Source organism: Tetranychus urticae, chromosome 3 (assembly GCF_039701765.1).
Source record: "Tetranychus urticae isolate SD_2017Ah chromosome 3, NJAU_TeUrti_SD_1.0, whole genome shotgun sequence".
Taxonomy (NCBI): domain Eukaryota; kingdom Metazoa; phylum Arthropoda; class Arachnida; order Trombidiformes; family Tetranychidae; genus Tetranychus; species Tetranychus urticae.
In genome coordinates this window covers 1,475,036-1,490,684 of record NC_142960.1, presented here as the reverse complement: position 1 = coordinate 1,490,684, position 15,649 = coordinate 1,475,036, and the positions used below count along the sequence as shown (strand labels likewise).

Genomic DNA, 15,649 nt, shown 5'->3' with positions numbered 1-15,649 from the left:
ACTTGGAAACAGTTCCCTTAACGCCAGTAAACAAACAAACAGTTGTCTTTCCTTACTCCAACTTGGTAAATCAGTTGACTGTTGTCTTTTTTAACTAAATTCAATTGCAAATATTACCTTTTTTTATATTGCTTCCAGATGATATAATTAATTAAATTAGTTGTTAAATTAAATTAAATATGTGGTTTATGATTATTTTAAGTTGGTTTGCCATCTTTGTGCAAGTATCTTTTATCATTATGTCCTTAGGTGAGTTGGAAGTTTACACTTGTCATGTCTTTTTTATTTACCCGGTTTTCACGAACGATATTTACTTTTCTTTCTTTCATAATTTAATCGATTGGTCAATAATTCTATTTTTATTGAATACTTTAGCTGCTGGTCTCTACTATTTAACTGAACTGGTTGAAGAATATACTGTGATAGCTGCAAAAGTGATTCGCTATGTTATATTTGTAAGTATCATCCTAATGTCATTTGTTATTCAAATTGTTCCCAAATTTCTCATCATTTTCCTATTTCTTTTCAGGTTACATTATTTATATATTTGTGCCTTTTGATTTTTGAAAATTTACCCATGAGTCTATTATTGACTGGGATTATCAGTCAACTAGTTCATCTTGTAATACTCAAAAATTTCCCCTTCTTCACCTTTACATCGATACCCTTCATCTCAGGGATAAGTGAGTACTCCTCCTCTAAACACCCAATATACCTGTTCATTAATTTTAAACCATTCTGGTGAATAAACAGATTGATTGAATACAGGTGTAACTAATAAATTTTAATAACAGTTGTATTTTTATAGTAATCTATTGAATTACCCGCTTCTCAGTTATACCTACCAGACTAACCAACTCATCACTAGATGTCAGACGCAGCATGATAAAGTAACTCTTTGTTTCAGTAAACATTTTTGTCTGAATTCAAAGATTTACGGTAAATTAATTCAAGTGTAATTACTGAATCTACTGTGTTTATTAGTAATTTATGTCTAATGTTATTCTCGGAGTTTAGGGATTTTATCTCAATTTTGATTCTTATGAATATTTGATTATGTTTTTAATTACGTTTAATTAGACATCTTAATTTGTTTTGGTTTCCTTTGCAAGTTTTCCTGATAAACAAGCAAGCTCTAAGTTGAATTTATAAATTGTGATTTTGTGAATAAGATCAAGACAACTACAACATTATAATTGACTGCAGCTCAATTTACATTTTCAGTTTTCCTGACTATCAATCATCAATCCTTCCATAGTATTGCAACTAGTCAACCCAAACCATTGAAAATGAATAAGCTATTTATTATTCAACCTTAATTTAATTGAATCCTTAATTCGTCAACTTGTCTTGATTCGTTTGACTGTCCTGCCTTCAATAATTTAATATAAGATTATAAATGTGATAATCTTTCAATCCTAAATCTTTTTCGATATTTCCTTTCATCAATTTTACCCAATTTAACTCCTAATTTAATTTCAAATTGAACTGAAAGATATTTTTTTCAATCACAGTCTCTCTGGTTTTATTTTTCATCCTCAACTTGAAACTAATCAAATTACCATGATTAAATGTTAATTTATCTCAATTGCAACTCATACAAACTAAAAAACTTGAACCCAGATTGGAAAGAAAAGATTAATTTGTAATTCTCTTCTCATTATTAATAGACAAACAATTTAATCAATTAAAAAAGGATATGAAATCAATAACAAAAATGTTGAAAAATAATGACTTTTCTTATTTGATTTCATCGTTAAATATCAAATTCTTAGGTGAAAATACCTTTTGAAAAGTCAATTATTATATTGGTTAAAGTATGAAAAACAAAAAGAGCAGCAACAACATCATTTAATGTCAGTAATTGAATATTGTTAATAAATTGTTGCTCGATAAAGAAAACTTTGAGAGAATCATGTTTTTCCATGGTAAAGGATAATGATCAGAATAATGTTTAGAAACATTTTCCTGGTGCAAAGTAATAATTCCCATCTTTACCTTCATTCCCTGAAGCATTCCCATGATAACATTCCCCACCATCAATACTGATATCGAGGTTAATTTAATAATAAACGGAATGAAGTTAAACGATGAAACCAGATAAAAGTAAATGATAAAAACAAAAAGGCTGATGAGTTAAGCTTTTTTCCCATTTCAGTTATTTTTGTTTACAAATATTAATGAACAAAATTCCCTGAAAAACTAGACAAATTCTGGTTCCTCAGATGTTCATCAGATTAAATTAATTAAACTAATGACTTTACATTATTGAAAAAAGATGCTTTTACATGTTAAAGGTTTCATTTTTGCCATTTACTCTGACAAATGATTAAAGTTGAATTTTCATGAAATGTATTTTGAACATTCTATCATCATGATGTTATCATTCAGATTATTTATCTTGTACAATTTAACCTTTCCAATGAGGTGTAAAAGGAGTGAAAAATATTTGAAGCATTTCTTTTGTTATATTTTCTTGTCTTTTATTTTTGTGCCTTTTCTTGAAAACTGGTTAAAATTCAATTCTTTTTCACTCAAAACTGAAATTTTGTTTCCATCAGAATCATATCTCACCACGTAACTGATCCATGAGAATCCAAGAATCTGGATTGTTTCAAATTCGCAGTTGAACCATTTTTTTGCCAGAATTGATAAAAACATGAAATGATCATTGATAATGTTCAACTTTTTGTTGGAGTAATTTTTGTGTTCCTTTTACTTCATCAATCATGAACTGTTCTGATCTTAGAATGATGTTTGACTTCTGGAAATGATGAACAGGAAGAATGTTCAAAGTCAATAATATCAATAATTTAACAGACGATTTAACAAAATTAATGAGCGAAGTTTATTGATATTTCAAATGAATCTTTTCAAATCTTTTTCATTCAATATGAATTTATATTTTTTTACAAAATTGACTCTATTTGAGTCTAATGGTAAACTATGAAAATGTTGATCTTCATAAGAAAAGGTTTTTGTTTCCCGATTTTTGTTGATGTAAACACAAAAAAAGAGTAACTCATAAATCATTATTGACAATCTTATGATAATTGAGGCAATCAATGAAATACATGATAAGATACATCATCTTGAGTCAAGATGAAAGTACAGACTGAATAAAGTATGTCATTCCTTATTACCATGAGTCTACCTCAATGATTGTTAGCTGATGGAGATGATAATAGTCTTTATGCAGAATCATGTTTTTTCATGAAATGGCGATTGTTCAAAGAGAAGCCTGAAACAATCAGTTGATCACCAAAAGAGAAAGCAATTTATTCAATCAATCCAAATCAATATTACCAGAAGAAGCGAGCAAAAACTGGTTGAAAAGCTGATCTAAAATGACCCAAACATTTTCTGGTTAAACTAAACACTAATTGTCTTTTCTTTATTACAGTTTTACTTTTTGTCAACCATTATTTAGCATTTACCTTTTTTGCCAACGGACTGTATCCATTAACACAGGTAAATTAACTATTGATTGAAATTAAAAATTGAAAATGAATGGCAAAAAAGCTGGTTAAGCCATTCAAACCCAAACCCAAAAGTGAAACAGAGTTAAAAATGGTTAATGTTTGAATTTTATGGTTACAATGATTACAATGGCGATTTAGATCAGTTATAAATATAAATGTTGACCTTGGCCCATCTTGAAATAGTGAAATGACCATGAAAAATGCGACAACAATGAAGACTTTTAGTGTCTCAATTTGGGTTACCTTTCAATCAACTTTGATTATGGTCTATTAATCTAGGCCAATGTTGATGATGTTACTCAGTTTCATGTTATCAGGTTAATAATAAAAGTTCAATGTCAACCCTTGCTTTCTCCTCCTCTTTATCATCCAATATTTTTCATCCTAATCATCATAATAATGATGATGATCATTCAAGGTTGATAAAATGTTGAACAACGATAAATTGTCCACAAAGAGAGAGAGGTAAAAATTAAGTTATTTTTACCTTTAATGTTACAAAAGGCCTTTACCTTCAAATCTTATTCACTTCATCTTATGAATAATAAATCGTTTTAATTTAGCAAATAAAATTGGGTGGTGAACATTATCAACTTGATTGAATTTATTGTTCTAACAGTTGATTTTACTCTTTTTTCCACCTTGATTATTGTTTCTTTTTTCAGGCAACTATTTTTTACGATATGATAATATCAACTTTCACTCCATAATTCATTCCCTATTCACTCCCAGCTTGCACCCTTTCATAATACACCTACAGATTATTTTTTCCCCTGTAATTTGTGTTCATTTTTCATGGTCACCATCATTATAATCATTGCCATTATCATTGCTTTTAACCATTATATTCAAGTATTAAATCATGGATTCAACTCTTTTTTCCAGGACAATATTTAACATTGAAATTTATTCATTTCTTTCTTTCTCTTCCTATCCAAGGTTCTAGGATTTTTCACTTTATGTCTATGGATTGTTCCGTTTTCATTTTTCATTTCACTTTCTGCAAATGATAATGTTTTACCCACTCTGGCTGAAACAAGGCCGCTTGTATCAGGTCAGTGATGAATTGTCTGGGTTGCTTATTTTGCTGATCAACTAATTTTTGTCAATCAATGTCAACCTTTAATTTGATGTTCATGTTGAAGCTTTGATCATGCAAAAATCCCTGTCATTTCAATATTCATTAAATTTGCATAAAATTTCAAAATAACATTCAATTTTTTATCTGGATAATTGATTTTCTTCTTCTTCTTCTTCCTTTTCTTACAGATGATTCAGATGTTGTCAGCCATTATTTTTCACGTAAAACCAAAAAATATGGACTTTATTCATTTTTAAATTACTGTAAAGAAAATTTACTTGGATCTCGTGTTAAGAAATCATTTTAAATGAAGCAATTAACCATTGGTTGGATGGAAAGAAACGTTAATCAAAACACAACTCAATAATGTGAACAATATGAACATTGATAATAAAGAGATGCTTATATTTATACATGAATAATTTATACCAATCGAGATGTTTAAGGAGAAAGATTATTGATTTGTTACTTGAAATCTATTGAGAATGGTGAAGGATCAAAAGGAGGAAAAGATGAAGATGAAAAGGCTGACGAGATGAAATGCTGAATTCATGTCTTTCACTGATATTCAATCTGAAGGAATCTTTGACATTTCCACAAAACTCGATAGACATGATACTTTCGTTTAATGAAACGTATTTCAACTTGGAGTAGTCTGTTTCAGTTGGATTAATTGATTGTATTTGGAGCAAAATCAGAGAAATATTCATTTTAGAAGAGCCATTATTATCATTGATCAACTGTAAAAAGGTTATCAGATGAAAGACGATTGAAATTTGTTTGTCCGCTGTTGCCAAATGTTTTATTTGTTGTTTGGATCAATGTTGATGAATATGATTAATGATTAGGTTAACCCTTGAAGATGTTCTAGTAACGTGCTCTGGTTCTCGATTCTAATCATGTTACAATTGACTATACTTACCATGTATTGAGGTTCATTTATTGAAGGCTAAATGCCTCTAACTTTTAATGTAATTACCTTTTCTTCTTGTTATTATTGTTGTTACAAGGTAATTTATGGATTGGGTGTTAATGCAGGTAAAAAAGGTAATATTGTGTCTGATATTGATTAATTTTGAGCTTGTAAACCATCCAAATAATGAGCAATTTTTGTTTCACGGTAATAAGACAAAAATTAAATTAAATTGACGTCAACAATTTGAATGGCTGTTGGTGATTTTAAGGGTAGAATCTCAAGTTAGATTTTCTATCAACTTGGAAAAGATTGGAATCTTGGAATGTACAGGTGAAGCTAAATTGGTTGAACAACAATTTAACGTTTTGTGTTTGTGATGCAAAAATAGTAACTAATTATTGATCTGATTAACTCATTGGGTTACCTAAATTTTGATATTCAATATCGTTGAATTACATTAGAAGAGAGATTCCAAAGAGAATCAGATTAAATTACTAGAAAGTTAAAGACTGGTCTTTGCTATTCATCTTATTTGTTAATGTAATTCAGAAAATATATTTATCATAAGCAACTTGACCATTTAGTCTTGACCTTCTCAAATTTGACCGTGAATATTTGGAAGCCTTTCACTTTTTTTTGTTGCTTTTACTAGACTATTGTTGTTGCTATTGCTTTATATTTTGATTATTATGATTACTGTTCAACATTGTTTGCTGTTGTCCTGGATTTACCAAAATTCAATTTTAATTTAAAAGTTGAGCCTTTTCGGTTGTTACTTTTTGCTGTCAAATTGAAAGATTCAATTTAAAGTAGATTTACTTGAAAAGAAGAGTTGAAATATAAAATATTTAAACGGACAAGAAATGATGATGATCATGATGATGATGATTACATAAAGTAATATGAGATAAGAGAGGGAAAAAGAGGGTTGAACTTGATGTTGAACAAAAAGTAAATCAATTTCATGTTGACCTTTACCTTGCGATTTTGAAGTAAATAAATTTCTTCTATTGACAAGATTGTTAACCATGTTAATATTGTTTGAAATGGGGCTTAAAAAACTAACAGATGAAGATGAAGGGCTAAATTGTTATTACAATTATTCTGATGAAGATATCTGAGTGACTGTAAAAGAAATGGGAAAAGATGGTAAAATTTTGTAGCAAGAAGATTTGAAGACGATGAAGAAATGTTGGGTAAAAATTGGATCGATAAAGTAAGGTGTGTCAAAATTTTACTGTAATCCAATGGAAATGGCATTGAGCGAAGAGAAAGTAAAGAAAGAGAAGATAATGATGACGAGAAAGATGGGGGAAGATGGTCTGTAAAATGTATACTCACTGGTGGAAGGGATTGTCGGATGATATGGAAGATGGAGGAGAGTAATATTGGGGAAAAAATGTATTGTAATAAAGGGAAGAATCAAAAGTTGATGATAGAATGAAGACTTTGAAGATAAAGAGACAGAGAAAGAAAGGAAAATGGTAAATAATGATGACAGCGGGCGAGTAACAGTCGGAGTGTGTTGAGTATTCACGAAGAACTTCAGAAATTTGGGAAAACGCGAATCCACGAGTCAATATATTTTTACATTTGCCAGTTATTTGCTTTTTGATTCAGCCTATCATTTAAGCTGAAATTTTGGGTGCGAATCGATCAGCTAGTTGGTGAGGGAAGCGTTTGGAGTGTGGGAAAAGGGACTATTTTTAAGAGATCGAAGCTGCCGTAGAGTGATAAGGCGTGTGTTCAAGTAGGAACCATCAACAGCGCATATGATTTATTTTGAAGCAAAATGTTTGCTGAGTCGAGTCTTTGAGCAACCAGAAAATGCATTATTTTGTCTTTTCCCTCTTTTCCCCTCTCGATCTTCCCTTCTCTTCTCTTTCTCCCTCCGTTTATCTTGTTACCTTTTTATATCATAGATATCAATTCACACTAAACATGTCAAAATGATTTCAATTCTAGTCTACAGATGATTACTGTTACCAATTAATTTGATTTTTGTGTTTATATTCTGAGTTCTTGCTTTATTCTTGTCCATTTTTTCCTTTGTTACCAGTTAAGGACAACATTTGCTGTTTACATTGATCGACCATTAACTGTTATATTTTTACCTTTCTTTCTCTATTTTCATGAGATTTGCTTCTTCGTCTTTTGTTGTTGCTTTCTCTCTTGTTTATTTCATTCAAAATTCGTTTTCTTTTTCAAGGTTCATTCATTTAGACCTGGATTAATTTTCACCATGATTACTCAATATGTGCTTACTTTGTTTGTGTGATTCAAGCTCAATTGGATGACAATAATGTACAACAGTTTATCTATTTTATCATTATGTGAAAAAGTGTCTACATTTTTAATTCAGCCATGCTATCTCTTGTAACTCTTATTAATCCTTACTCATTAGTGGTCAAGCCTGTGTTTTCAGGGAAATTGTTATTATCATTGCTATATTTATCGACATTACTCTTAGCAGCTTTGAATCTCTCCTCTTGACCAAATCTGTGTTCAAAAATTTGTAAATCTTCGAGTGATTCTTGAAAAATTGATTGAATTTTCTACTAGTTGAGTAATGCGAAAAATGGCGATCTTTTCAAATGAATTGTTTTGAAAATAGTTTGAGGTGAAAATTATTTACAGTTTACAAGTTGTTTGTTGGACAAGCAACTGGTAAAGATGCACCTTCACTTTGAAAAAATTGAAAAGCCTCATTCTTATTCTGATTGTAATATTTCGAGTCTCTCATGGATGGGCAAAGTTCCTGATGGACTCTTACAGTCACAAGATGATGATGGTTGGAAGCTCAACAGAGCAAACTACTATCAAGATGGTTGGATTGCGCTTGGTAATAGTAGAGGAATTGTTGGTGTTACTTATACAACCTGTCGTTGTAGAAAGGCCCCATCATCTGAATTGCCTCCTCGCACTAATTACAATCTTCGTGGTCATAGATCAGAAGTTACTCTGGTAAAATGGAATGAACCCTATCAGAAATTGGCTTCATGTGATTCATCGGGAATCATATTTGTTTGGATAAAGTACGAAGGAAGATGGTCAGTTGAATTGATTAATGATCGTAATACTCAAGTCATTGATTTTGCTTGGTCCCATGATGGTCGAATGGCTCTTATTTGCTATATCGATGGATTTGTGCTTATCGGTTCTGTTGCTGGTCAACGATATTGGTCATCAATGTTAAATCTAGAGTCTTGCTCGACAACTTGTGGCATTTGGACTCCTGATGATCAGCAAGTCATCTTTGGTACTTCTAATGGAAGTATACTAGTGATTGACATTAATGGAACAATAATTGCCCAATTATCTATTCGAGAACACCATTCAATAACATCAATGGCTTGGTCAAGTGAAAAATTCAAAATGGAAGATATCGATGAAGGTGAAAACAACGGTAATAATAATGGTAATAATAAAACCAATCATAATAACAATTCCAATTCATCATCATCAAATTCAGCAGCAGCAGCAACCTCTTCGTCGCCATCTCCCTCTTCATCTAATCGAAACTATATTTTATCAATTTGTTTTGATGATGGAGTATTATATTTACTTAAAAATTATGATGACATTTGCCCAATAATTATCCGAACAAATTTAAACACAATCAAAATGGAATGGTCTAACAAAGGTGATACTCTTGCTGTTGGTGGACATACAATTGAAAATACGTATACACCGTATGATGGCTATAATAAAGATAACAATAATAATAACAAAAGCAGTTCCAGTAGTCAAAGAGATTATGGTAATCCAAGTATTGCTGGTTTAATGAATCCTACGAAGTATATTAATACCATTAAACTTTATAGTGAATCAGGAATATTAAAATATCGCGTTAATCTCGAATATACTGGTCACCCAATCAGTTCATTAACGTGGGGCCATAGTGATAAGCGTTTGTTCGTTGGTACAGGGCCAGTTCTAAATATTGCCTGGGTAACCAAGCGAGTTGCTTCTCTTCACCTTCTTTGTCGATTGAGTATCTACAAAAAACTGTCCAATGAATCTGCAGTTGAATCTCTTCCATTGCCTTCAACACTACAAAATCTCGTGTCCAGTCTTTTTGGTCGGACATTACGGTGCTATCTTCCAGATAATCTCAATTTGACTAAATTTACTGTTAATCCTCCTGCTAGTAATACTCGACTTTATTGTACCTTGATTCGTCATGATGAAGATATACTTGGTAGCTCTTCATCTTACGTTTTATACCTGGAATATCTCGGTGGTTTAGTACCTATCCTTAAGGGAAAAAGAACGAGTAAAATAAGACCTGAGTTTGTAATATTTCACCCTCAATCGAAAAAATGTGAGGAAACTTTGTTGAAAATCGAAGCAGGTGGAAACTATAGTGACTCAGGAGGTGGTGGAAGAGGTAGAAATAAATCTGGAATGCAAAATACGCTTTATTGGCATTCATCATCGACTCCTGGAACTTCAGACAGTGAAAGTGAGGAACATGTTACTGTAAGAACAAGAAGAAAGCGTCGTCAGCATCGGAATCGTCGAAATCATGAGGGTGAGGCTGATCTAAATGGACTTGCTCGACCACCAGCAAATCATGTGAAGCCAGAAAGCACCTATACCGATGCAATGCCAGAAGATGAGAAATTAACTTTGATAACATCAAATATTTGGGGAACTAAATTTAAAATACTAGGATTAGTTCCTTGGTTACCTTCGGATCTTGGTTCAGTCGCTTATAGAACAAGTTTACTCCATTTACAACCTCGTCAAATGACTTTGAAAATTAAAGAGCTTGGAGGTCAAAGAGAAGGAGTAACTGGAGGGTTCATTGTTGAGGGTTCAGACAGAGCAGTAACCAGTTCGGAAGATGAAGACGAAGGTTCGGGTGGAGGTGGCAACTATGATGATGGTTACTCTATTCCGATTGCTCCAATGACGCCTAAAAAGACATTTCGTGGCTCATCTCAATCAAATTCAACTCAACAACAGTTCAATATTTCTAACTACAATTATAGATCAGATTCTTTAGATACTGATTATGTTAATCTGATTTCCAATTTATCTGAAGATTTGTTAACCCTTCATGTTAATGGTAGTTCAAATGGTCAACAATTAGTTAGTATGGAAATGATTTCTGCACCTGCAAGTTCAACTTCTATGTTTTACTCATCACCATTTAATAGTCGAGCCTTAATCAAATCAGCCAATTCCAATATCCAGCCAACTCCTACCTCAAACTCGATATCAACACAAACTAGTTTCCAATCATTGAGTGACATTCTCAATCCGCTAGTACAAATGTCAACCGTCCCAATGTCAAGTAGCTCGGAAAATAAACTACAAGACTTGGATCAAAGCCATCTCAATCCAACAGGAAAGTTTTCTTCTGATTGTAACCCTGGCACAAGCGGAGCATTTTCCAACTTTACTTCGAATGATATCATGCAATCACCAGTTGAACACTCAAATACTACAATTAGATCACCCTCAAACACAGGATTCAAAAATTCCTCATCCTTATTATCGCCATCATCAACAGCTGCAGCATTCCCTTTGCCTAGTAACAGTATTGGATTGTCATCGCCAAGAAGCCTTCGTTATAAGTGTATTAATAGCGGTAAATCTTGCCGTGAATCTTCATCTCGTAAAATGTCATCGCGAAATGGTTATGTCGACAATGGTGTAAAAAATCTTCCATCAACCTGTGATACAAATACACCTTCAAATTGTTACAAATTATCTTTAGAAACTGGTAGATATGGTCTTACAAATGCACCTTATTCATCATCACCAACATCATCTTCTCCATCATCTAATTGGTTTTCATCATCTTACTTACTTCAGTATACAAACCTTGCTTCATCTCCAAGCTATCCGGTAGCGGGTACAAATTCTGGTGTTGATAGTTGCCTGATTGAAGGTAGACACATACATTCCTCTAGCACAAATTATGACATGAAATACATTGACGATACTGAAGTTGATAATGGTTTGAATCAAGATTTATCGACTAATTATTGTCCTTCATCTTCTACATCGACATTTGGTCGTTCACCTTCACTTTTCTATCGGAATCGCTCATCAATTGCTCAATCTCAATCAAACTCATCGTCAACATCGACAGCCTCTAATCATGGATTACTCTTACATCAACAACAATCACAAAATAACCAACCAAATGAATATAATTTTACTCAGAGCAACAATAATAATGCCAATAGTAATCATTATAATAGAGAAATTATTGATTTCACAAATATTCGAAGTGATTCAGGGGAACCAATTGCCTCTCAACGACGCTATATTTTATCAACATGCAAAAGGAATAGTCTTGAAGATGAAAGTGATGATGAATTGACAGGCAAGCCTAGTTGCATGTCACTCGACGAAGATTGTGACGGCAAAGGAATAACTCTTTCATCGACATTTTGTAAATGTACTCAAGAAGAAGATTGTAAAGAAAGTAATGCCAACTCAGAAACAAGCCTTGATTATAGACAAGCGATTATCTCATCACCAGTTCATGTGAGAAGAAAAAAAGTGTTCCTCAACTTTGATTCTGAAGAATTGCTCAACAGTCTCAATGATTGTAACACATTACTAACGGAAACTTACTCAAGATTTAATAGAGACGAATCGAGAGGCAATTTGACAGGTAATGGAGGGCCACGAACAGGTCATAGAGGTAGTTTACCTCAGGCTGTTGTATCCAATGAAGATGGAAGATTTTCTAAAAGTTTTCGAAGTGAATTGTTGAACCGAAGCTTGCCAACGTCCCCTATGCTTGGTACAAAGAATCGGCGAAAAGCTCAAGGAAAAAGCATCTTTTATAGTCCAACAATGTTCAGAAAAGTGATGAAACAGAAGTAAGTTATATTTTTATCATAACTGTTAACATTAGTTAAATTATTTCATTTTATTTCTTTCTTAGATTGAACTATCTTGATTGTAGTTCTGAAGATGATGCGAGCTCAGATGACGAGTTTCGAAGTCAGGATTTCCGAAATTTGGGAAATTTCCAAAAGTCGTGTATTAAAAAGAAGATGAAAGTTAAAAAACGCAGCAGCAGGATCCAACCTGACGAACTAAGCAATCAAAGATATACTGGTGGTAGAGAGTTCCTTCTTCATAACAAAGCACCTCTTTGGAATGAAGTAAGCCAAGTTTATCAGCTGGACTTTGGTGGTAGAGTGACCCAAGAGTCGGCTAAAAATTTTCAAATTGAACATCAAGGAAAACAGGTAAGGAAGTTTATTCTATCAAATAATCATTCTACTTTTCATCAGCCTAGATTTGTTAGTTTTGCTGAATAACCTATTAAAAATCATTCCTGTCTAATATGAAGAATCATCAAGAAAATCCGACTGTTTTCTTTTCATCTTCAAATGAATTGGTTTGTGAAATATTATTGAATTATGCCTTTGCGTGATAGTTCAAAATTGATTGGATTGTTTCCCATTCCCATTAACTATTAGAGAACAAAACTTGGCTAATTGTTGACTTGACAAACAAACTAAAGAGTGGCAAATTGCGTACTCAATAATATATTGCTTGTTCGTCTTGCTTTAAATGGATATTTATATCACGATAAGTTATAACGAAATCTTCTAATTAATCTTGTATTTTTTTTCGTTTCAGGTGATGCAGTTTGGTCGAATAGATGATAATGCATATACATTGGATTTTCAATATCCGTTCAGCGCATTACAAGCATTGGCAGTTGCATTGGCGAATGTAACTCAGAGATTGAAGTGAATATCGATGTGAACACGGACCGTTGATTTATTGGTTTATTGTGACGCGAAAATTGTGCGAACAATGAAAATAAATTGAAAAAAAGACTGAAAATTATACTGATTTGAATGAAACAAAATGTAAATAAACTAGCGAAGATAAATAACTTATCCAATGAAGGAAGTTATTATTGTATTTAATGTGGTTTCAATTTTGAAATGTATGAAAAGTGAAAAGAAATCATTTGATAGATTAACTGACGGAAGGAAATGATAAAGAAATTAAATAGTTTTACCGCATAAAATTCATTAATTTTGACGATCTTCAAAATCTTTACCATGTTCAATTAGATAATTAGCTAAATATCGAGTTGGATCTTCGGGTCGTGTTTTAGCTAATGATGATAAACCCTGCAATAAGATTGGTACAACTGTTTGGTCTAAATATTGACGAGTAGGTAAAGATGCAAAATCAACTTTAGGCTTTTTACTTGATCCATTGACTATTGGAGTTGGAGAAGCAGCTTGAACAACTTTACCAGGAGTCGCTGGACCAGAGTCGGCAGAGACAGGTGCCGGTTGTGAAGTTTCTTTATCAATATCATCGGGTGTGACTCCTTTGTCCTCTATAACTTGACTTTCAGATGTACCATTAGAACCATTTTTTTGAGTTTCTGCTTCATGATTAGGAATTGAAGATACAGTTGAAGTTTCATTTTCAGATGTACCAAGAGTAGTAGTAGTTGCTGGGGTAGTAGTGGTATCCATTACTTCACTATTGTCTAATTCTTCTGTTTTAATTTTTGGTATAGTAAATCCAACAGAATCACTGTTGTTTTGAATTTTTTCTGCTCCTCCAGGTGCAGGAATTTCAGTTGATAATGATGATGATGATAATGAACCATCAGATGTATTTTTCTCCTTAGATAATTCAGAATCGGCTGCAACAGCTTCCGGTATCTCCTCAGACAATGCTTCCATCGGTTTTACATCAGCATCTTCACTAACATTAGATTCAACATTTACACTAGCATTAGATTCCATTGATTCCTTATTTTTAGAAATATCAGTTGACTCGGCTTCCATTGGTTGAACTTCAGTTGAAACAGTGGTATTGTCTTGATTTGAAGACGAAGAAGAAGCAGATGGTGCAGCAGTTTCACTAGAATCTCCTGCAATTTCTGTTGATTTAACTTGTTCACTTGATTCTTGATCTTTATTTTCAATTGTTTCAGATGACTTGGCAGTTGATTCAGTATCAGAAACCATTTTGATCAAGCAGAATTAGTTGTTTAACTCGGAGAAAATAATAACTGACTGATGTTAACCTGTGATAGGAGATGTCTGATCAATAATATCGATTCTGGTTTGGATCGAAAGGATTGGTACTTCTTCAAATACTTGCTATCGGATCAATTGTGTATTCTTCCGTTTGTAGCTATTTTTCAAAATTACAATCCATGAATATTCAATATTATGCTGAATTACATAAATTGCCTATCGCTTACACCATCGATGAAACGAAGAAAAATATTTGTATTGAAACAAAACTGATTACTCAAAGTCTATACTTTATCGTATCAAGTATCTGCATCTTTATTTTTCAACCTGACATGACTGCAAGCTCCATCTTGTGTTTTACAATTGGGTAAAACTTGTACAATAGTTAAAGCTTTTCTCAACTAATAAATATTGAGTTGGCTTAAATTTTAGCATGATTTATTACTTTATATAGTCATAATCATGGGTTTCTTGATAATTATGAATGTGTCAAGTAGCCCTACTTTAATAATAAAATTGCAAATTGTTTCTAACAGCTTTACATCGATTTCATCTCTTCTAACCTAATGTTATTTCGAAGGCTGACATCCAATTTCATTATTGATAAATCACAATTTTTTGTACTGTAAACCAAACTTAACCAGAAACTATCAATAAAAGCTACTCATTAATTAACTAAGTTTGTTGATATTATTCCATGAAAATTGATTTGCATCGAGTATTGAGTCGAAGTTACTACTAAAAAGACACAATTAACACATTTATGCACAAATTTATACAAATAGGCAAAAACGGGTATAAATTAATTTTTTCAAATTTAGTCTCTGTTGGCATGTAGGGACATAAGAACTGATTCCCTTCGTGCGATTTAAAAGTTTCTTTGATCAAACGTTTTCTAGAAAATCAAGGTCAAAGTTGAAACTTCGATCGCCTTTTGTACGATTATGGAAGCAGATTTTTTGCATGAAACTCGTTTAACGATTTAACTTTTAATAGTCAACCAGAAAAAAACCCTTATTTTGAGAAAAAGAACTTTATTTTTCTGTAAAGCAGATTAGTTCGATTTTTAGTTAAACCGATCTTTTAAGAGTTAGAGAACTGAAACTTATTTGGCGCGTTTGAATATTGTTGTTACACATCATGGATTAACTAATTTTAGCAATTTATCAACAGT

At 32.3% G+C, this 15,649-nt stretch overlaps 3 protein-coding genes across 3 annotated transcripts; 2 read left to right on the top strand and 1 right to left on the bottom strand.

Moving 5' to 3' along the window:
• Positions 1-55: 55 nt before the first annotated feature.
• On the top strand, positions 56-4,977 carry LOC107365989 (protein TEX261). Its single transcript, XM_015933568.3, has 6 exons — positions 56-249; positions 376-455; positions 530-683; positions 3,404-3,471; positions 4,422-4,536; positions 4,752-4,977. Exons 1-6 carry the CDS (start codon positions 180-182, stop codon positions 4,868-4,870), a joined length of 606 nt encoding a protein of 201 aa, XP_015789054.2. The 5' UTR covers positions 56-179; the 3' UTR covers positions 4,871-4,977.
• Positions 4,978-6,829: 1,852 nt separating this feature from the next.
• On the top strand, positions 6,830-14,490 carry Tusp (WD40 superfamily protein Tusp). Its single transcript, XM_015933438.3, has 3 exons — positions 6,830-12,327; positions 12,393-12,702; positions 13,100-14,490. Exons 1-3 carry the CDS (start codon positions 8,153-8,155, stop codon positions 13,214-13,216), a joined length of 4,602 nt encoding a protein of 1,533 aa, XP_015788924.2. The 5' UTR covers positions 6,830-8,152; the 3' UTR covers positions 13,217-14,490.
• Positions 13,341-14,492, bottom strand: LOC107365870 (uncharacterized). The gene has a single exon (XM_025161595.2). It carries the CDS (start codon positions 14,461-14,463, stop codon positions 13,504-13,506), a length of 960 nt encoding a protein of 319 aa, XP_025017363.2. The 5' UTR covers positions 14,464-14,492; the 3' UTR covers positions 13,341-13,503.
• Positions 14,493-15,649: the final 1,157 nt, after the last annotated feature.

Bases quoted from the DNA above. Each gene is read 5' to 3' on its own strand.
- LOC107365989 (XM_015933568.3), top strand. From the start codon at position 180: ATGTGGTTTATGATTATTTTAAGTTGGTTTGCCATCTTTGTGCAAGTA. The intron at 250-375 runs GTGAGTTGGAAG...TGAATACTTTAG, and splicing joins TTTTATCATTATGTCCTTAG to CTGCTGGTCTCTACTATTTA. The intron at 684-3,403 runs GTGAGTACTCCT...TCTTTATTACAG, and splicing joins ACCCTTCATCTCAGGGATAA to TTTTACTTTTTGTCAACCAT.
- Tusp (XM_015933438.3), top strand. From the start codon at position 8,153: ATGCACCTTCACTTTGAAAAAATTGAAAAGCCTCATTCTTATTCTGAT. The intron at 12,328-12,392 runs GTAAGTTATATT...TTTCTTTCTTAG, and splicing joins AGAAAAGTGATGAAACAGAA to ATTGAACTATCTTGATTGTA. The intron at 12,703-13,099 runs GTAAGGAAGTTT...TTTTCGTTTCAG, and splicing joins TTGAACATCAAGGAAAACAG to GTGATGCAGTTTGGTCGAAT.
- LOC107365870 (XM_025161595.2), bottom strand. From the start codon at position 14,463: ATGGTTTCTGATACTGAATCAACTGCCAAGTCATCTGAAACAATTGAA.